This window comes from Hydra vulgaris, chromosome 01 (assembly GCF_038396675.1).
Source record: "Hydra vulgaris chromosome 01, alternate assembly HydraT2T_AEP".
Classification (NCBI taxonomy): domain Eukaryota; kingdom Metazoa; phylum Cnidaria; class Hydrozoa; order Anthoathecata; family Hydridae; genus Hydra; species Hydra vulgaris.
The window spans coordinates 6,049,428-6,074,000 of record NC_088920.1 but is presented as its reverse complement, the minus strand read 5'-3'; the positions used below and the strand labels follow the sequence as shown (position 1 = coordinate 6,074,000).

Here is a 24,573-nt window from a genome sequence, read left to right as displayed (position 1 = left end):
AATGCTTCTATATTTGATCATTGCGACTTGAAAAATATGTACATTATGCTTAATCAGGAAAGATATCCTGCTGTTGTTTATAATTTATCATTCCCAAATCAGCAATTTTCAAGAGCTTATAGAGATGCAGCTGTGTTTAATGAAAAATTTTATGGAATGAATGAATTGATCACACACAGCAATATAACTGAAAGAAGTAAATGATAATGGACTAGTTGGCAGACCTAGAATACATCCAGTAAAAGAAGTAAATGAGAAGTATCCAATTGGTAGACCTAGAAATAATCGTAAAAAAAGCAAAAAAGAAAAAAAAAGATTTAGATCCAAAATATGAAAGATAAAGAACAATTAAAAAAAAAAAACAGTCACTGTTAAATTAACAAACATGGAAACTGGAGAAATTGAAATATATAAATCATTATATAGTGCTATGCGTACAACTAAGCATGGGTGGAGATATCTTGAATTACGTGATATTAAATGTTGATAATGAATTCAAGATTGAAATATTAAATTCTGAAAAAATAAATTCTGAATAATTTAAAAAATAAAAGACGCTTAAATAATATTGACATGTGCATTGTAAATATTTTTAATAAATAAAATCTTTGTCATATAAAAAATGGAACATCAAAATATAATTGATGAACTTATTCCAGATATAACATGTATATAGAACATTGACAAGTACAAAAGAGCAGCAGATTTCAAAATATCAAAGAATTGAATATTTTATAGAATACCAGGATGGGGATGTATTTAAAAAATCAGAATAAAGATTTAATAATAAAAATATGTCAAGATTTTTTAATTTGATAAATTTTTTAAAAAACTCTGCAAAATATGGATTTTTAAAGATAAATGATAAAAATGCCTCATAAGTACCAGAGATTTAGTCAAGACAATTAAGGTGGTACTAAATCTATTATTAAAATGTATTAAAGAAATGCAAATTAAAATTTTTATATATAAAAATTAAAATATAAAAATTTTGAAATAATTTGTAACAAAAATATTTTTTTTGCCTCGCTTACCCAAATCTAAAATAAACTTTATGTAAAAAGTAAAACAGACATCTATGTCAAACTTTATTTCATAACTTATATAACACGTTTATCCTAGTAGTAAAAATTTATTATTAATTACTTATCCATTAAATATGTGGATATCTTTTTGTAGGGATCAAGAAAGTACAAGGGAGTAAATTCCAAGACCAATACTCCAGACTTTCAAGACTAAAACCAAGTCTCCAGATTAACATCTTGTAAAAAAAATCATATTTCTTTAGTAAACCCTATTCTGTTAATTTTGTCTTTGATATAAAATAGGCATTATTAATAGAAAAAATTTTAAGGCTTATTAGTTCTTAGCCTCTAAACCCTTATTTGTTCCCATCCTCGTTTATAAAATGTTCCATAACACAACAACATTAAAAGTGCTATTTAAAAAAGATTTGAACAAGAATTAAATGATCAAAACCGTTTTTTATGCGTCTTCTTTTGTTTTTTTAAAGCAAAATCTATGATTGGATATCATTTATAATAAAAAGCCTAGCACCTACTGCACTCAGCTGAGCTCAGAAATTTTGGTTAAAAATATTTTCTATATATGAGATTGTAATTTAAAGTAGATCACATGTGCGGCCTAGTGCAGCCTAATGTTATTCTGCTTATATAAAGGTAAGTTTAAATTTAGATAGAGTTAACCTGAATACTTGTAGTCTACATGCATAACTAAGTTCACCTGACCACTGTCATAACAACTGTGATTTAGCTTAAATCTCACCTATTTTTGTAAAAGTTAATTTTAAACACTATTTAAAATATGCATTTACAAAAATAATATTTAACTAGTATTAACCTAAATACTGGTAGTCTACTTTGCACAATGTTTTATTGGATAATGGGATAAAATCGATTAATTTGAAAATAATATTTTGATAATCCTAATTTATGCATGTTTAATTGTGAAGCACCGAAATAACTTAAGAACACTAATATTAGATTGTTTTAGCTACAAAGAAGTATAAAAGAATTTTCTGTCTGTTCAATGAAAATAAAAAGTAAAAATAAAATTATTATTTATGTATTATATTATTTATATTTTTATTAATATATTATTTATAGGCTGATCAATTGATAAAAAAATCTTTTGATCAGCCTATAAAAAAGGGAGAAAAAAACAGCCTAAAAAAGAAAAAGCAGAGGTAATGACACACTCAGATTTATTCAAAAATGATTTGCAAAAAATCAAACAAAAATTTTTCAAAACAACTACAAAGATTTGGAAAAAGTTAAAATAAGTACTATTCTGATTTAAGAATATATATATATATATATATATATATATATATATATATATATATATATATATATATATATATATATATATATATATATATATATATATATATATATATATATTTATGTGTATATAAATAATTGCGCCTCCTTGTATATTTTTATGCATGCATGTATATATACAAGGAGACACAAATATAAAAGCATTTAGATCAGCAATCTGCACTAAATCAGCAATCTGACATGATACTAATTTAGTGAGCTGGAAGGGCTTCTGTACATGCATAGAAGTTGATTGGTTCTCATAACAAAAGGTATTTTTTTATTATTTTTTGTTTTCTTTTTAATTTTAGGAAAAAAAATCTTTAGATGTTCAACACAATAAGAATCAAGTTTATACATATATCTATACTATTGGGCTGTTTGCTAAAGTATAATTTTACTATTTGAACACATGACTCTATAATAAAACGTAATAACAATTTAATTACGTTATAGCAAAGTGTGCATCGCACTGCCGCTGTTTCAAAAAGATATCAAAAGTTAACTGCCCATTTTGGAAGCTTTCAAAATTATCCTCCAAATAATTTTGAAAGCTTCCAAAATGCGCAGTTATATAAGTAAATATTGTCTTTCATAATCTAACCCTACTCACATGGATTAAGCAATTATGGATTCTGTTACAATGATTGCGCCCAGCAATATAAAGCCTGGTTAACAGCTCTAGAGATGCTGTTGTGAAGCATTTTGTATAGGCGGTATGGTGTTTGCTAAATAATAATTTTTTGAAAATAGGTTTATATAGACTCGATTACACTACTATTAAAACTAATTTTATATTTTAAATAAATAAAATTCTTGCAAAACTTTGTACATTGTCATTCTCTTTAAAAATAATTGTAACCTATTTTTCGACGCTCTACTTTGTACAATTTTACCCCCTGTTTTAATAACCTTTTAAGGCCCTGTAACTTTTTATCAGTTAACTTTTTCCCATATAGTGTTTTTGTACTTTTTGCTTCATTTAGAAATTATAAGATTTTGAAAAAAGAATTTGTTGCTATGGACAGGGCTCCATAGCACAGTGGGACAAAATCTAGTTTTTGTGCCAAAATTATTATTTATTAATTTAATAATTATTAATTAATTTAATAATTAATATAATAATTTAATTAATTTAATAATTAATTTAATAATTATTAATTATTATTTTTGTAGTTTTTTTTATTAGAATAATTATATTTATATATAAAATGCATAAATAAAGTAATAAACATGTAATTATATAATATAAAGAAATGTATTATAAAAATTAAATTTTAGTGACAAATACAAAATATTTTTAATGGACAAGACAACTTTTATCAGTGTTAACATCAAAAATATTACTTTTCAATGCATGTATTTGTTATAAAAATAACTTTTTTTTGATTTATATTTACAGAACTTATATATTATAAAAGTAGTAAAAGATTTTGTAGGTATTCTTTGTGTACTAAACATCTTTTTTACATGTTCAGTATTTCTCATCAACTGACCATTAACCGAAGACCAATCTTTTGTTATAACTTTTTTTATTGCAAAAAGTAGCTAATATTAATGATGCATGGCTATTTACATACATTAAACATGAGATTTACATAGTCAAATGTTTGGAGGATATTGGAGGATAGTTTATCTGATACCTAATAGTAGAGGTTAGTAGCAAAAAAAATATTGAAAACTGTCTGTTTTTGATGCATAAAAACTGATTACATATACACTAAATTGTTTTTAAAAGTCTGAGCGAAAAAAATCATTGTTAATTAAAATAATATATTTTAAAATAAAAGTCAATAAAGTTAATTTAAAACAATAGAAGCGTAAGAAAGTTGATAAATAAAAAATGCAAAATAGCGCTTTGGAACACATGTCAAATTAACGTATAAATAACTTCATAAAATTACGCTTAAATTAATATTTAATGCTTTCTTAACTAGATATTTCCTCTAATGAACATGTTTTCACCATTATGACAAATTTTCACAGTGCAATGCTGACATTTATTTTTTGGTATTTTGGCACACTCTGTTCTACTGTGCATGCCTATGAAATTATAAGAAAATTGTGTTGCTATGGACAGGAGCAAATTTTCATGAACCATGCATGTGATTTTGCAGGCTGGTCTGAGCCTTAAAATAAATGTTTTAACTTTATCAACATGTCTACCAAGTATTGCACTTTCATCCTATGTAGCACCAATTGTTTGCACTATTATTAATTGTTTTAAATAAACTAGTCTGATACATCAGAAATTTTTAACAAAGCTGTTAAAAGATCTTTTTTTTTTAAGTTATTTTAGAATTTTTTATTTTAAATATGTGCCATAAAGATAAAATATATATACATATATATTTTTATTTTAAACATGAGCCATATAATTTTACATGTGCCATATCACACTGTAAGTTTGAACCTGTTGTAAAAACAAAATACTTAATAGTTACTTTTTATGCATATCTTAATCTTTTTTTGGTTTATTTCATCTTACGCCATAGAGTATAACTTTAATAGATTAAAAAAAAATTTAGAGACCTTTTTATTGCACGTTTCTGATAGGTGTCAATTAATGCAGAAATAACATAAAATTTTAAGCATCATAAACTCTACCTCTTTAAATCACTTACTATTCCCTGTATAGAATACTTATGTAATTTTTTAGCTGGTTCTTTTAAAACCTTCTCTATTTTAGATAAGGTCTCTTTTAAATAAACATTGTAAATGTCATTGGACCTGCTTAAGCAGCTAAACTTTAGCCTCCTTCATATTATCATATGGCTGCATCTCTTTTTCTTTTCAATAATAGCACCCTAACCACTATTTCAACAGGCTATCACAGCTTGTTCCGTTAACTAAAACTTAACCTTGAATGTCTCTGCATTTAAATAAGTCCTATTGTTTTACTGCTATTACTTATTCATGCTCAAAATTTATTTGGTTTTTTCCATCATTAGTTTAGAACCCTTTCTTTTCTTTATGTTTTCCTGACTCATACAATTGACAGTTTAAGCCATCTGTTAACTGTTTTAGTTACTATATTTAACATACATAGATTCTGTATTTAGACATAATATAGTATTTTCTTAAAATATCTTGTCTATGGAATGTCTGCACTGAGTATCTAATGTTATTTGCCAACAAATCATGAAAGCCTTTTTTTTAAACATAAAAATGGTACACAAATTTTTTATTTTTTACATTTTAAAACTAAATGAATGTTTTACAAGGAAAGCAAACACAGCTTAAAGACATATTGATAAGGCAAATTTTTTCTATTTTTTTGCTCTGCTTATATGCTTATTTTTTATTCTACACAAAATTGTGTAATTTTTGTAATGACAAAACAAAATCATTTAACTGAAAAAAAAATAAAAAATTTTCTTTTAAAGAATATAAATATAATATATATATAAAAATATAAACTTTCTTACCTAAAATCCATATTATTCCAGTGTGACTAATCTTTCTGTTCCCAGAGAACCAGTTTCCTAAGATATACTTTAATGAATATATATTTTATTGAATAATATAATATATATTTTTAATGCAACAAAATGCTTGTTTCATTTTACAAAAGTTTAAAAACAATTTTTTAAAAATAAAAGTTTTTTTTAATATTTGATAGACTGTCTGCCTCAACCAAACTCTCAGGCGATGTAGTGACACTTTCTTGCTGCAGCAGGCTATAATATAATTGATGTAGCACCACTCACTTGTAGCAGCAGACCATAAAATAGTTAATGCAGCAACACTCCCTTGTTGAACCAGACTATAAGATAGTAAATGTAGCAACACTACACGCATGTTTTACATTCAAAAGATAAGAAGTTTTCATTAAATAATGAAAACTTCTTATCTTTTGAATGTAAAACATGCGTGTAGTGTTGCTATGTAAATGAAAAAATATATGAAATCATCCAGACCATGACACCCTTACGTCTCAGAACTTGTTTATTTTTACACCACTTGCAGTCCATATCAAAAAAATAATAACTGCGAAAATTTTAGTTAAAAATACCAATGGGTTCCAGAGATATCGTCACTTGAAATAATGCTGACTCAGCATTTTAGTGATTTTCTGAAGTGACTACAAAGCAACTTTGACATTTTTTTTTTTTTTTTTTTTTTTTTTTTTTTTTTTTTTATTCACCTCCCCAAGGCCGGGGAGGCCACTACAGATGAGGAGGCTACTTAATAGTGGTTATAACCCTCTCTTAACTCTATAACTCCGAAACACGAACCTTGACGAACAAAGCCGCTGCGCGGAGAAACAAGTTGAGCGCGGTACTACCAGGGACGTGGTGGGGATCGAACTCGGAACCTCTCGCTTATGAAGCGAGCGCTTTACCACTACACCACTACCGCATTTGACATACAGTATCTTCATAATGGCTTACAGTATCTTCATAATGGCTTGGGGAAATTTCCATATGACACATAATGACATACAGTATCTTCATAATGGCTTGGGGAAATTTGGTACTCTAATAGATTTTAGGAAGGAAGACGCCCTCCCTTCCCACGGGAGGCCCCCACGCTGCCCCCCATCTCCCTAGATTTTTTTTTAATTTTTTTTTTTACATAAAATGAATAAATAATAGTTGATTGTTAAAATACATTTTAAAAACATATTTTTTCAGTTTAAGTTTGAGAAACAGTTTATTTGCGTTACTTCAAATTGATAAATACTTACCTCTTATTTCAAAGATCTTTTTGCGATTTTAAGTCATAAATTTAAAAACCAAAGATGTAAAAACGTTTTTATAACATTTTGACAATCAATATCTTTATGTAGTTTTAGACTAATATAGTCATTGACATAATAAGATGGGAGTGATTTGTGATTTATTTAAACCCCCACCCCTCCTTCTCAGCCTACAATTCAAGAATTTGAAAAAAATAAAAGACATTTTTAATGCAAAATAGGTAAATAAAATAAAAACAAAATTATTTTAAACATAATTAATTTTTTTTTTTTAACCAACAGTTTATATTCTTCAAATCTAAATCAGATATGTTGTATGTACGACCTGATATTGTTCGCGGTGTAGAAATTAGGCATATAACTTCAGAATTGAGCACCCAACACTCATCAGTTCTCATTGCCCAAAAGAAGTTTTTACCTGGTCCATGTGAATGCATGAATCTGACTTTTATATCAAGCTCACTTAAATCTTCAGCAATCCCTACCCACCAAAATCCATAATAAAAACATGCAATATAATCCATTTTTTTAATATTTAATGAAATATCTACATAATGTTTGCTTTTTGGAATGATATCAAATATTTTAGTGCATGCATCAGTACTTATTTTTTTATAACTTATAGTGTTTGGAATAATTGGAATAAAATGATGATACATCCTTGTGCCAGGAACTGTTCTTCTACCTAAATATCTTTTTTCTAATTGTGCTCGTGTTTGATCAATTTCTTCTTTTGAAAATAACTTAAAATAAATTCGATTTATCTTGGCTTTACAAAAGGAGTACATTAAATTAACATCTAAAATCTGCCCAGTAGTTATTTGTTTTAGACTTTCTTGACATACTACTCTTTTAACAGTCCCACCAATACCATCACAGGAGGATTTACCATGACTGGTAGCAAAAAATACCCATTCAGCATTTAAATCAAAGTCTTTACTGTGATGACAAAGATTGATAAAATTTTTAAAATTTTTAAATTGTGCTGCACAACCATCGGAAAAGTATTTCACACTTGATACATCAGGTAGATTTTCTTTGATATATCTAGTTATATCTTACTGAGTCTTGTAAATAAATCCTGTGTCATGATCAACATCTTCTGAAAGGTAACAAAAAGATTTATGTTTGAGAAGTTTGTTCTCTATAAAATAAAGTACAATTGTATAAAGTGAGCATTGACTTTTGCTCCAGTGATAACTTTGAACCTCATCCTGAACAACATATTGATAGTTTTCAGCAAAATCTCCTAAAATTAGGCATTCGTTTTGGTTAAGATTTTCTTTACAGTTTTTTAAGTATCTACTTTGTGTTTTTGCAATATATGAATGAGTGGTAAGGTTGTCAATGCTGTCACATAATAAATCATTAAATTCATCTAGTGGCAATGACTGTGAAAGTAGTGTTGTACGATCGGTACTCTGCCATTGCTTAAATACTACATCTTCTTCATGCTTATGGTCCATAAACTCCTGCACTAAAAAACTTTTTAACACTTCAATACCAGGGCATTGGTTACATCGATGCAACATACATTCTGCATTTTCAAGAGAGCAAACTATCAATGCCATGAAATCTTTATAACTTTTATTCCACCTAATGGCATCAATGAGAAATTTTGTATTTTGGTGATGTATGCAAACACATACCTGACACATTAATTGTAATACACCATTTAGGTTTAAGAGTACAAAATTTTGACAAACTGACTTTGACGTTAGGTAGTCTTTTTAAAATGCAACATGTAATTCATTAAGATTGAGTAGCAATAATCTTTTTTGAACATGTTGGTTTTTCTTAATACTTACATAATCTTTTTTTCCTGGCATCATTCTTGAAAATTCATCACTTTGATAAAAGTTAATCACTAAATTAACTGTTTCTGGTGAAAGTGGGTTTCCAGTTTTTTTTCCGGGTAATGATAGAATTCCATTCTCATTTTTAACTTTTCTTGCTGTTCGAACAAGATACTCAGACACTTCAAAGTAGCTTGATATCTTTTTACGTGTCCATGATTTTGGTGCGAGTGTTAACATTTGCACCTTATGGCAATAAGAGTCATTCTCTGAAATTTTATTTTTTATTTCATACATTAAAATGTCTATATCATGGTCATTGTTAATGTTGTTGTTTAAAATGGGGCTTTTTATTTCTGTTGTTAAAAAAGTTTCTTTAATATTATATGCTAATGAGACCATTTTTGCAACTCTGCCAATAATGTTCTCAAACTTTTGTTTTGCTGCAGGCAATTTGATGTGTTTTGAAAGACTTTTTAGTTTGACTGGTGAAATTCCAAGCAATTCTATAGTGGTATCTAACTTAATTTTTTTCTCACTTTTGGATTCCCATTCCTCCTGTGAATTTAAATCTTCATCAGTTTCTATTGCTTTTTTGTAACATTTACTGCAGAATTTCCAACCTGGGGTTACATAAACATTATTTTTTTGCAAATAGTTTGCCATGTCTATGGAAATCTTTATATTACCTAAAAATCAACTTTCGTTTTACGTGGTTAAAATAACTGAAATTATCAAACATTTTATAAATAATAAATTGTTTTCTTTTAATTTCCATATCAATTCTGTTGTAAATAAGGTAAGATTACCTTTTATAGCAATTTTTTTACTTTCCTTGTGTGTTCCAAAAGGATTGCAACACTTTGTAATTTTTCTCTCAAAATATTTTCCATAGAACTGCTCATGATAACAACATATAATTCTTATTGAACTATATTTTTCCTTTAAATTTGCTCGCCATATTATTTCTTCTTGTTTTTCACAAGGAAGATCTTTAAATTGAACAAAACCTTGTTTTCTTGAAAATCCGGTTTTGTGGCAATGAATGTTAAGACTTTTTCCAATGTCACATTTCTCCATATTAATTATTTTTATTATTTATTACGAACATAATAATATAAAAACTATAAAATTAAAAGTAATTCTTTGAGAAAATACAAACAAGTAAATACCTTTAAAAAGAACAAAACAAAACTTATGTTTGTTTTTTATATAAAAGGAGGTTTTAAGTCACCAATTTGGAATAATGAAAATTTTTTTTTTTCAAAATTAAAATTAAATTGTATGTTTTTGCATTATTTATTCATTTTATGCAAAAAAAAAAAAAAAAAAAAAAATCTAGGGAGATTGGGGGAGGGGCGTAGGGGCCTCCCGTGGGAGGGGAGGGTATCTCCCTTGCCCCATGACTATAAATGTCCTAAACTAGTCAATAAATGACACTATTTGATGTTTTATTCAAATAAATGTTTTAAAAAATATTTTAATTGCTTTTGTTACAAAATTTAAATTTTTCTAAAAAGACACCATTTTTAAATGCAAATTTTGATCACGTATTAGAGAGACAATTGATGAATCTAATTTTTTTCAGTAGACCTAAGATGAAATAATGATATACAATTAAACTTTTTACTCGGGATTTTGGGCCACAGCCTTTATTTTACCTCAAAAAATCACTAATTTACAAGTCAATAATTTTGAACAAAATTGGAATAATGAGGCAGTTCTTGAGATAATCGAGTCTTGAGGGTGCTTTTTTTGGATTCCTCAAGTTAAAATCTATTAGAGTACCAAATTTTAGGAAACTTTCCTAAGCCATTATGAAGATACTGTATGTCAAAGTTGCTTTGTAGTCGCTTCAGAAAATCACTAAAATGCTGAGTCAGTATTATTTCAAGTGACGATATCTCTGGAACCCATTGGTATTTTTAACTAAAATTTTCGCAGTTATTATTTTTTTGATATGGACTGCAAGTGGTGTAAAAATAAACAAATTCTGAGACGTAAGGGTGTCGAAAATAATTTTTTTTGGATGATTTCATATATTTTTAAATTTCATATATTTTATATTTAAAATAGATTTAAAATTAAGAGATAATAATATTATTATCTCTTAATTTTAAATCTATTTAAAAAGTGCTTTGAAGAGTCTTGTTTTCTAGCCTGCTGGAAAGCAGCATCTTTTAGCAGCACCGATATTTAAAAATTCTGGACAGCGATCTGTCTCAACTTATTACCATCAATTAGTCTTCTTACTATAATAAGCAATGTTTTTGATTAATGTCTTTATTTAACAAATACCTAATCCCTTATCTTGAACCTAATAACTTACTTTCTGACCATCATTATGGACTTTAATCTCCTTGTTCTACTGCTAATTTGTTAACGGTAATAACGGATAGGTTTTATTGTGCATTTGATAGATGTGGAGAGGTTAAGGTTATCGCTCTCAACACGTCTAAAGTCTTTGATAAGGTTTAACATGCTGGTCTTCTCCATAAGCTTTCTTCTTACGATGTATCTGGTAACATTTTTAAGGTTACTGAATCCTTCCTTACTAATTGTAGTATAAAAGTTAACCTCAATGTACAGCACTCATCTTCATATCCTGTAACTTCAGGGGTACCTCAAGGTGCTATCCTAGGTCCTATACTTCTTTTAATTTACATTACCAATCTCCCAGAAATTCTCACATCTAAGGTGACATTGTTTGCTAATGATCGTACCATATATACTTGTTTTGATAAGAAGCCAGCACTATCTGAGTGCTTAGAGGGGGCATTTGAGCTTGAAAAGGATCTCACTTTTGCAACAGCAGAAAAGTAAAAAATCACCAACCAAACACAGTGGCCGGTGAACTTTAATTTGAAAAAAACTCAATATTTTTCAGCTAATTATCATCGCAATAACCTAGATCTTCCTATATTAATAACAGTAATATACTTGATGAGTCAGCTACCCTTCATCTTCTAGAATTAACTCTTACTTTCAATCTTTCTTGGAAACCATATATCAAATTGATTGCAGAATTAGCATCTGCTAAGGTTGCATCATTTCATTATGCTTGTCACTTTCTTACTCAGGATTCTATTCTATATCTCTAAAAATCTTAAATCCGTCTTTGTATGGAATACCATTGCCATATTCGCCATATCTATCTTGCAAAGACGTCTTTTTTAAACTAGGTGCAAAAACGCATTGTAATCATAGTTGGACCTTCTTTTGCAGCCAACCAACAACCTTTATCACATAATTGTAAAGTTGCCTTTCTTTCTCTTTTCTATAAATACTATAATGGACACTGCTCTAAAGAGCTAATGTCTCTTGTGCCATCTTTCAAAATTCTCAAATTACATTATGTCATTCAATTAAGTCTCATACATTTACTGTTCCTTAGTTTTCAAAAAATATTATTTGTGTTGTTTTTTTCCGCCAACATTAGTTCTTTGGAATTTATTCCCTTTATCTTGTTTTCCTGATTTATATAAGTTGCAATCTCTTAAGGCATCTGTCAATCATTATATTTCTCTATAGAATTTATCTTTTCTGTTTCAGTAACTTCCAATTTTAATAGTGGTTGCTTCTAGCCGTGTTTAAAGTGCAAATGTTGAAATATATATATATATATATATATATATATATATATATATATATATATATATATATATATATATATATATATATATATATATATATATATATATATACATATATATATATATATATATATATATATATATATATATATAGAGCTTGAAAGATCAAAACATTAAACCTATCTTAACGTGGAGAATAATTAAATGTTACAGATCCTATAATTTTACAACAAAAATATGCCACTTCTGTCTCTATGAAAAATATGTAATTTTATCACATAGTGGAACAAATTTTCTAAACAAAAAGAATAAAATTGTATCTCAGTGTCAACATTCAAAGAAATTCTTGCTCTCTTTATTTGACACAGGAGACTAGTAAACTATAACAGCTTCTTGTTTTGTTTTTACTCAGATTTGTTTATCTCGTCTGAATCCGTTCTACGGTATTTAATTTTAATTTTAAGTTTTTTGACGTTTTTTGTTAGTATTCACGGCTGATGATTGCCTTTGGGCATGAAACTTTAAGTCCTGGTATTTAGTTGTTTTTATTCATTTAATGACCTAAAGTATATATATATATATATATATATATCTATATATATATATATATATATATATATATATATATATATATATATACATATATATATATATATATATATATATATATATATATATATATATATATATATATATATATATATATATAGATATATATATATAAACATATATATATATGTGTATATATATATATATATATATATATATATATATATACATATATATAAATATATATATATATATATATATATATATATATATATATATATATATATAAATATATATATATATATATATATATATATATATATATATATATATATATATATAAATTAGTAAAAAACACTTATCTAAATTTTATCTTCGACTTGAAGTTTCACCATTGCTGGATCATCACGAAGAGTTACTAAATCTCAAAAAAAATTCAATTTATAGAAAAAAATATTTTACAGGAAGTTATAAATTATTATAAAATATTTTTAATTACTATATTTTTTTGTTAACGGGAAGTTACAGAAAGTAATTATGAAATAATTTTCTTTGGAATGGGGATAGTTTAATTTGGTCATTTGTTTTTATAATTTTTTAAGAGGTATTTATTTTCGTGCCTACATTTAGAAATTAATTCAGATTTTTTATTTAATAAATTTTCTTGATTAAAATGAGTAACTATTTTAAATTTTTCTTGAAAACATAGCATACATTTTTTGGAAATGTTATTATAGGCAGGGGCAGATTTTAGAATAGACCATTGTAAATTAAAATTTTTATTTTTTTTTTAAAAATCCCAAATATATTTTGACAGCATAGTCACTTTTGAATATTTTTTGTGTTCAAGTGATTGTTTCTGGTTGGCATAACGTTTTTTCCATTCCCCCTCGGTTATGCCTATATATTGTTTATCAGGGTTGTTTTGTGAGGAAACAATTCACTTGTAAATTACATTTTTCGAAAGGCATTTTTCATTTAGAGGGCAATCTATTTTTTGTTTACAATTACAATAATCAGTGTTTTTTTCAATTATATATTCATTTTTATTAATTAACGCGTAGTTGTGGCCTTTTATAATTCTTTCTAAATTTTTTGTACAACTATAACTTACATTAATGGTATTTCTGTTAAAAATCTTATGTAATTTATTAGAGGGAGGAAAATGTTTGTCTACTAATTTTAGAAAAATTTTACCTGTATTTGTTGAAATATTTTTGCCGTACGGTGGGTTGAACCAAATTATGTTTCTATTTCTATTACGCTTTTTTGCAATTTTCTTTTAAAATTTTAGCTCGAAATTTTAAAAGCCACTTTTTTTAAGGGCATCTTAATAAACGCGTTTAGAGGAGTTGAAAATATTTTCATTAGAAGAGTTTTGGTTTAGCATATTGTTAATTGAAATTGGAATTTGTTTTAGAATTTGAGGGGGATGGTTCGAATTTACATTAATATACAATAATTCGTCATTAGGTTTTTTGTAGGGCTTATAGGAACATTCTGAGAGGTTAAATGTGACATCAAGAAAATTCACTATTTTTAAATTTATATTTATTTCAATTTCTAAATTATATTTATTTTATATTTTATATTATATATTTATTTCAAATTCTATGTTTCCTTAGCTGTAAACTATATATATATATATATATATATATATATATATATATATATATATATATATATATATATATATATATATATATATATATGTAAATATTATATATATAGTTTACAGCTAAGGAAACAAACTTGTGGTTAAAAATGGCTCTTCGCATAATGTGGTTTTAAAGCTGACAAAATTAAGGATAGATTATGTTAAAAGCTATTAATTTAATTACGGGAAGTAATTAAACCACAAAACAGCAAATTAAAAGATTTAAATATTTACAAATTAGATTCAGAATGTTTTTGAAAACATTCAGAATCTAATTTGTAAATATTGTTTTTATTTTTATTTTTTAACTGTAAAACATGTGCGAAGAGTAGCTACATCGACTATCTTATAGCCTGTCTCACAACGGAGTGCTGCTACATTGACTGACAAACAGCCAGACTCGCAATGGAGTGTTGCTACATAGACTGAGGGTTTGGTGGGGGCAGGCAGTCTATGAAATAATTACTATATATATATATGTATATATATATATATATATAAATATTTACATATATATATATACATATATATATGTATATATATATATATATATATATATATATATATATATATATATATATATATATATATATATATATATATATATATATATATATATATATATATATATATATATATATATATATATATATATATATTAGTGATGTAACAATAGCACATTTGTGATGGATGCCAATGCCAATACATGAAAAAAGATTGATGCTGATACTGATGAATAAACAAATTATTAAACTTTTAAGAATAATAATAAGACCATACAACTTTAAGTTATAATTTATTTAAAGTTCTTTAACTTTTCTTAATTAGTAATTCAGATATCTTACCAATAATCATATAGAAATATAAAAGCCTGCAATTGAAAACATATAGATAACTATGCCTAAATAGGTTACTTTTAGGTTTAACAATAGAACAACACAAAATAAAATTATTCTAAAAGCAACATTATGGAAATAAAATTATAAGTACATTCAGCTGTTAAATTAAAGCTTATAAACATCATCTTAAGAATAAACAAATTTGCCTATAAACAGTCAATATAAACTATTTCTTAAAAAAATTCCAAGTTAATTTTTTATTATTATTAGTTAATTATTATTATTAATTTATTATAATGGTTATTATAATGCAGGATAATAGTATTAAATGCTGTTGGTTGGAAAAGTCAGTAAATTAATAAAAAAAAGACCCATACCGATACTGATTGTGCAAAATATAGCTGATTGAGCAATCAGCTATATTTTGCACAATCGGTATCGGTATAGGCAAAAAAAAGAAAATTTTTAATTTAAAAAAAATAATGTGAAAAAATGCTAAATACGCTAAAAACAATTTTCACAAAATATTTCTCAGCAGCCATATGAAAATTAGTATTTTTATTACGAACAAGTACTGTTTTTAAAAATCCTGTGAAAGCAAAGAAAGCTTTATCTAAAACAAATACTGCACTTAATTTTAGTCATAAGGCTAAAATCAAGTTCATTAGCTAGTTTTTTCCAACCCTTAACTTATCATCAAAAAAACACACTTGAGTAAATAGCAACTGTTTGAATTCAAGCTTATCATGCACACTTAATTAAATGTAAAAAAATATATAATCTTTGACAATTTAAAAAAAATGCATGTTTTATAAACAAATATAAGAAACATTTACTCTATCAAAAAGTGATTTGTGTATTAAAAATCCCTCATAAAAATTTAAGTAAGTTTAAATGTAAATATAAAACTTTTTCAAAGTAATATATTACTTTGTGAATTCATCACAAACTTTTAAAGTCTAGAAAAAAAAAATTTAACTATCTTGTTGATGAGATTTTAGAAACGCTCCTCATGTCATAAACTTAAATTGTCAACAAATTTGATAAAAAGTTATATGTTATATTTTATTAACAAAAACTCTTAAAAAAGACTCTGCAATCCTTTTTATAAAAACAGATATGCTACCAAGTACTGTGTTAATTAAAGTATCTTATTAAAAAGCTGATACTTTAATCATTTGTGAAAAATGTTTTATTAAAATTCAGTTGTTTCTCTACTTTAGCATGAAAGTTAATGCAAGAATTTGAAATCAATAGTTTCTTAACTTTTGCATTGAAGTCAATGAAATTAAAAGTCAATGAATGAAAAAATTTAGCTGTTTCTCAACTTTTATATTGAAAAATGAATTAAATTAACATTAATAACATGTTGAAACCTTACCTAATACAAATACACACAAACACACAAATAAAAATTTCTATATTATTTATATCTTATTGAACACCAGTGCGTTAATCTAAAATGACTTACTAAAACTTGAAAACCAAGGTAAAGATTCACTCAAAGGATTCAGGTTAACAAGAAACTTTATTAAACTGTTTTGGTTTTTATTGGATAATCCACAAATCATCGATAAGCAACTCTTCAGCCTCTTATTGGCCATAACCTCTTCATTACTAAAACAATTATATGCATATACAGATGCACAAAACTCCATTACTGTCAAATGTGCGAATTGATAATAACAACCTAAATCTGTTTCAATTTTTTCTATAAATCCGAAATAATTACCTTCATTTTTATTAAAGTCACAATAAAAAGCTTGAATTTCTTCTTGGGAAAAAATGATTTTACTTTCAACAAACAATTTATATGCAATTTTGCAAATATTCAAAATTAATTTTTTATTGGAACTATCTTCCATTATCTCATAAACCAATTTATTGTTTTTAATAATGTGTTCTTGTAAAAAATATAAAAAAATATTTGCATACAAATCTGTCATTGTTAAGAAAGAATTTGTATTTGTTTTATCTAAATAACTCATAATTTTACACATGGAAGACAAATAAAATGGAACAGATGCCATGGCTTTTGCAATGGGAGACTCCTTTAATGTTGTTTTTACAACTTGTTTTTTTTCTTCCACAACATGATTTTCTACATAATTATTTATTCCAATTTCATTAAAACCCATTATTTGAATGGTTAACTTATCGCTATATTTTGCAGATAGACTATGGTACTGATCTATTGCATAAACTCTACCACTAATAACATGTTTGTATTTTTGAATTTCTTTTAAAGCTTTAACAATAGGATAGTTACAAGTTAAACTTGGATTTAATAACTCAATGAAATATTTAAATTCATCTAATCCATTAATTATAAACAGTGCAGTATGATTACTAATGTTAATGTCATTAACAATATCTTTGTAGAAAACATTTAGCAATTCATTAATATTAGAAATATTTTGATGTTGATTAAGCCTCCTACATTCTAAATAAAACACAAGTTCAACATTTTTCCAAATTAAACCATTTGACCAATCAAGCAAACATTTTCTAAGCAACCATGTTTTTCCAATACCAGCTATTCCAGATATTAATATTACTGATTTTTCTTTTGTAAATATTTCACTATATGGAATTGGTGTATAACTCATTTGCTATTCAAGAAAATCTTTTCGTTCAACACTAAAAACAGCATCCACTTGAGCATTCGCTGCATTAACAACACATAGATCAACAAATTTTTGTATCAGATCAACATTTGCAGGTGCTTTTAATAATGGTTGAAGTTCACCAATTTTCCCATAATGTTTAAGATAATATTTTTTTAGTTCAGCCGACATCCTCATCAAATCTAAATAAAACAAAACAATTTCTAGTAATGTCATCATCATGATTTTGCTAATGTTCATGATCATGACGATGATAATCATTATTACTATAATTTTATACAAATGTAAAATATTTATTATAATAAACTTGATATAAAACTTTTGATAAATCTAATGAATCTAAATAGTTTCTTGTGAAATTATTTTAACTGATTTAAAATTAAAAATATTTTTAACAAACTTTTTATTTAGAATTACTCAAAGGATCCAAAATCGATAGAGTCGAGAGAAATCGAGAAAAAACTCTGTCGGAGTTGAGAAAAAATTGGAGTTTTGATATTTTGTTATAAATTAAAAAATTAAATTATCTAGTTGATAAATACAACAATGTTCTTGTATTTTTTTTTTATTTATACATATTTCGACTTATAATTCATAATAAATTTTAAAAAAATCTATAGCTTTATATTTCTTAGTATACTTAATTAATTTTATCACAATATTTTTAACGAACAAGTTTTATCTAATAAATGGTATTAAACCGGCATCAGTAAGGAAGGTGTTAACATTCAGTTAAATGCCACCTTGGCGGTGCTCTGTAATAAGACTTCTTGGGGTACTTATAGTAAAAACTAACAAAAAATAAAAAAAAAAAGCATATATTCTGAAGATCTTTTTAAATAATACTTTAAAAGATTAAAGCATTAATTATTTCATCAGAAAGCGAACTACAAAACTTTGTAAAAAATCTGGAAGACAAGGAGAAAACCCTTTCTGCTTGAGAGAAAGTTGCTTGAATTCTGTGGACGGATAGTTTAAATTTCAAAACTGCTTCTGATTTCACACCAGTTACTTCATATTCTTTTAACTAATCGGTGAAGGTCTTGTTTTTTTTGGGATTTTTAGCTGCTGATTGATTTTGACTGTGAAGTTCTTGAATTTGGCAAAAAAAGATGTCAATTGTGATGGTTCTCCTTTTTTGCTTTTAGCGACATCATCTGAATTTGGTTGAAAACTATTTTCTTTTGTTGTAAATAGTTGATCAAATAAATTTGCAGCATAAACTTGAATATCTTTTTTGAATGAGTAAAAAAATGTGTGGCTTTTATTTTTAAATAAATTGGGATTTTGCAAATAACGACTCAATGATACTAACATAATGTTTTTACGATTTTCGTATCTGAAGAATAATGCCTCTGCAAAATTAGAACTGATGTCAGTTTCTAAAACTTTCAATTTCCTTGCTAACGTTTCCATAACAATGTCACACTCCAAAATTGTTGTATTTGGTTTTTCCAAGCGAACTGCAGCGTCAGCAATGACTTCCAATAAGTCAGACGGCAATTTTAAGAAATTCAATTCAATTTTATTTAACATATTAAAGCAGTTTGGTTCTTCGAGTGTTTTTTTTTACAGCTTCTAAGCAACCCAAAAATCTTTTTATCATCTGAAAAACACTGTTCCATCTAGTACAGTTGTTAAACAGCAGTCCTTTGTCATGCAAAGATCCGAAAACTTTGTTTATTTTTCTTTTAAGAGCGCATATCGAATCGATGAATATTTCAAAAACTTAATTAGTATTCGAAGTTTCTGTAGACTTTTTTCGATATTTTCTTCATATTCAATCTCATTCTTCAAATAGTCAATAAGAAAATCTCCTTCAGTATCTTTATCAGCTTCTGTTTCTGTTTCAATATTCGATTCAGTTTCATTGTTCACAATTTTGCGACAATCTTTTTAAGCATATATTAAATCACAAACATTGAAATGAATTGAATGATCTGGCAGATCTGATGTGGAAACTTAAAAATGGTACCCAATTTTACCATCTACCTACAGCCATCCATAGTTTTACCTACAATATCTTCAATACCTATACCAAATTCTTTTAATTTTTCCATTATCAAAATGTTTTATGTTTTGGCAGACTAGGAGATGGCAAACTCATTATTCCTAAACAATACGTTCTTGTATAATGAACATTTAAATTGTAGTATCTTCTACCTCTATTGCTACACCATTCGTTACCCGATAGTTCAAACTTTTCTCCTTTTGGTTTCAATGCAGCCAATTCAACAATCATTAAATATTTGGCTTCAGCGTAAAATATCTTAATTTTTTTTTGCAATTGTGGACGCTGACTTGAGCAAACTATGCCCATAACTTTCAAAAAGCATTCTTAGTGTTTCAGATTGAGTTATGGACATAATCGAATATCAATTAATGTCCATAACTCAATCTGAAACACTAAGCATTCTTAGTGTTTCAGTATATGGACATAATATCAATTATGTCCATAACTCAATCTGAAACACTAAGCATTCTTAGTGTTTCAGTATATGGACATAATATCAATTATGTCCATAACTCAATCTGAAACACTAAGCATTCTTAGTGTTTCAGATTGAGTTATGGACATAATCGAATATCAATAAAGGGCTGTTAACTTTGCAAGAAGATAGTTTAACAACATCTCAGTCAAAACTGGTCTGGAACTGGATGGTTTTTAATCTATTTTCTCGCAACTTTTGACGTGTCCAGTTAGGCAGTTTGTACTGCATCCTGGACAAGCAATTCTTGTATGACATTTTTTACTATCTCTGTATAAGTATTATAAGTTAATAACTTATCTCGTTATTTTAAGACCAGTTTTTGTATATATTATAAATAATGATTTTGACTTATTTTGTACTTATTTTGTAAAGGTAAAGTATTAAATAGTTAAAATATATTACCTAATATCCGCATAATAATTTAAGAACCACAGTTTGCTATATCTTTGCTTTAAAATTAAAATACTCTTGCTTTTTTGACAAAAAAAGGAATTTTATTATACATTACAATTTATTTTTGCGGATTTAAAACAATACTATTATTAAAAATTACTATTATACTCAAAAGAGTTTTTGAAATAGTACAATAATAAAGTATGACTATGTTTTATTATATGGTTTTTAATAGAATAAGCTTTTTTTTAAGGTTTTTTCCACCACCATCACCTGGCCCACTGTGCATTACTAATTGCTTTGTGATGTAAATTAGTGTTGTTATTGAACAAAGAGAACTCTTACTTTATGAAAACAACAAGAACTATAGTAAAAGCAGCGTAGAAACAAAATAAGAATTTATTTATTTTAGGAGTAAAAATTGATTCCGACGAAGTCTTTCGATTTCTCTCGATCTCAGAAACTCTGAAAAACCGAGAAAAATCCGACGAGACAGAGTTCCGAATGAATCCATTGGAGTTAATGTAAATATATTTGAAAAACAATTTATTTGTTGTTATGTTATCATTTATTATTTTATCTGACATAATTTTTACTTAGGCTTCAAATTATTACATCTAACTTTATTTTTACTGAAATTGATTGAAGTTATGACTTCTGAAAAACTTTTTAATATGAAATCTATTTAAAGTATCACTTCTAAAAAACTTTTTAAGTGAACATTTTTTATATAAAGTAACATCTTACGAGTGCTTAATAAGCAAACAAATGTTCTTTTATTTATCAAAGAGTATAATATAATTTTTATATATAAACTCGCATCTTATTTCCAGTGCTGGATTAAGAAGGGGTTGGGTTAGAGTGGGCTATAGACCCGGGCCCCAAAATAGTCAAGAAAACTTTTTTATTAGTCATTTTTATGCTGATGTGGCATATAAAAAAGGCCTCCAAAATAAAATAAGCCCCCAGCCCCGATAAGTCCAACAAGATTCTAATAAAACCAACGTTAGTTTTAGTTTTATTTGAGCTTAATTATTTTATAAATAAAAAAGTTAATTTTTTTAATAACTATTTAATGCTAATTAATAACTATTGAAAAGTTTAACATATTTGAAACATTTCTTCTTAGCAAAATAAACAAATGAATTAATTAAATCATTGAGTTACTGAAGAAATTAATTAACTAGATAGAAATCAACTTGAAAGGTTAAAAACACTTTAAAAAGTGGAACTGCTACATAATACCGCCGATGATGTTTAGTGAATGGGCTTTTTAATTTTAATTAGTATTTAATGTAGAAATCATAATTTGCAGGTTTTAATAATAATAAAAACAATTAAAAAAAAGAAAATATTAAACAAAGAGTACTGATGATAATTGTAGTAACGACAAAAAGAAAATTAAAAGAATATTTTAATTGTAAAGATAATTGGTCTAAAAGTTAGAATAAAAGGTTTTTCAGAACGTTTTTTTAATTAATATTGTTTAAGATGGAGTAAAGGTATTTTAGGATATAGTTTTTTTGGATTCTTTCAAAATGCATGCAAGGCTCCTGTTCCATTCACAGACGCACTCATTAACAATAGAATTTTTACCATACTTCTGGTTTTTAAAAGATGACATTTAGTTTTCAATTGTGTATATTTCTAGTAGAGTTGGAATGTAATAGTCTACTTTCTGTTTGTGATAGGAGATGGTAAGTTTTTATTTAAGTCAAAAACAAAAAGAAGATTAGCATACTTTACTAGCGCTGGAAATGTTGAAATAAAAATATTTATCAGTTACTAGTATGCTTTTTTAATTTTTAAAAAATTTTCATCGATTTTCACTTTTGTTTTGAGAAATTTTTTTTTGTTGATAATAAGTAAAATTTAATAAACGAGAGGAGGGGGGGCTTAATGAGCTCAGGGTGGATGGAAAAATTTTCTATAAATATATTAATAAACATCCGCCACACCCACTTCTATCAATTACTCGAGAGTACACACACACATATATATATTTTTTGTTAATTCACAAATTGACAAAATTTGAAACAAAGTAACTAATTTTGACTTTTTTAAAAAAAAATTTTTTTTTTTGTTATAGAATTCTTTAATTCCCCATATATCCCCTTCGCACACCATGTGTACAAACGTACACACTTCTAAATTAAATATTTTTTATACATATTTGAGTTCTAAAGTGCAACAAGCTGCTTTTATATTTCTCATTAATTGCAAACAACAGTAGCTAATTAGAAAAATTATCTGTAAACACTTGTGAATAAATTAAAAAAAAAAAAAAGTTAACTTTATTATGGAACTTTTTAGAGACTATCTGATTTTTTTCAAAGTTGAAGAGAATGTAATTATTTTTGAATATCATTAAATTTAAAAAATCAAAACTATTCTGATTTTACAAAAGTTTTTTTTTTTTACATAAACTGAGGGGAATTGTCGACTTTATAAGATTATATTTTTTAACTAGTTGCAATTTTCTCAATTTGCATACTCAATGAATTTACTTTTTTATTATTCTTACACCACCCCATGGTAAATGTGTAAAATCACTATAACACAGTAATCATCTTTACTACAGTAAAGGATGGATTTATATTGACTTTTTACTTAACATAAATTTTATTTATTTACTTATCTAATTGCTGTGGTGAAAAAAAAAATTTTTTCAAATTGGAATAACACGATTGGAAAAACAATTCCTTCTACTCGAGTGTCTGAGGATATAGTCACAAACAATGCCAGCTGGTCCAGTTGGTTGACAAAAGTCAACCAACTGGACCAGCATTGTTTGTGAAAAGAATTTATAAGACATTTAGAGAATTTAATCGCTTCTTTCTCTTCTCATAGATAAGGTTGTTAAATTAAGTCTATTTAATCTTTCCTCATAAAGAAGGTCTGATATCCTGGCAAGATTTACCTGGTAAAAAACCATGCAAATTATTAGAAAGTAAACTTTTATGGTTAAGCTAACAAGGTAAAAATAATCTATGAAGAGGATACGGAACTGCTTCACAATACTGCTGATGAAGATTAGTGAATGTGCTTTTTAATTTTAATTTAAGCCCACTTTATATATCTGTGTGTTTTTATTCTGTATGGGCTTTTGGCATGTTGTTGGTTCATCCGTAAGTCACTATATATATTTGAATGTTTGTGTTCTGTATGGATCTATGGTTAATAATTATTAGTAAAATTTCATTAAAAATGCTCTTAAAAGCATTGTTTATAAAAAAAGTTGAAACTTTGAGATCATAAATTTGATAAAAATTATAAAGTACAAAAAAAATTATATTGAAAAGAGCATTAAAATAATAGAAAGTAATTTTACTTTTTCAATGTAACACATTCCTATGTAAGAAAATAAAAAAAAAGTTTTCAAATAAATAATAAATGAAACAACTCAAACTTGTTTTTACAATACTTTTTAAGTGAACAAAACACCCAGATACCCAATTGTTAAATGTTATTTTGAAATAAATTAAATATTAAGTAACTTAAAAAAAAAACAGTATTATAATTACCTTTTTTGACAGAAACTCTGTTATCTGTTTCTGATGAACTTGATGTCTCTAAAAAATAT

The 24,573-nt window shown here is 26.3% G+C and overlaps 1 protein-coding gene across 2 annotated transcripts in view; it reads right to left on the bottom strand.

Annotated features, from left to right (window-relative positions):
* The window catches only part of LOC136075064 (NACHT, LRR and PYD domains-containing protein 12-like), a 57,753-nt gene extending 33,180 nt beyond the window's left edge, over window positions 1-24,573 (bottom strand). The window contains exons 1-3 of one of the 2 annotated variants that reach the window (XM_065787301.1): window positions 24,515-24,573; window positions 16,950-18,287; window positions 5,771-5,837 (exon numbers count right to left, since the gene is read on the bottom strand). In XM_065787301.1, coding sequence (XP_065643373.1) covers window positions 5,797-5,837; window positions 16,950-18,087 — 1,179 coding nt within the window. In that variant the 5' untranslated portion in view covers window positions 18,088-18,287; window positions 24,515-24,573 and the 3' untranslated portion in view covers window positions 5,771-5,796. The remainder of the gene's footprint in view (window positions 1-5,770; window positions 5,838-16,949; window positions 18,288-24,514) is intronic. The other variant, XM_065787300.1, reaches the window with a different exon arrangement.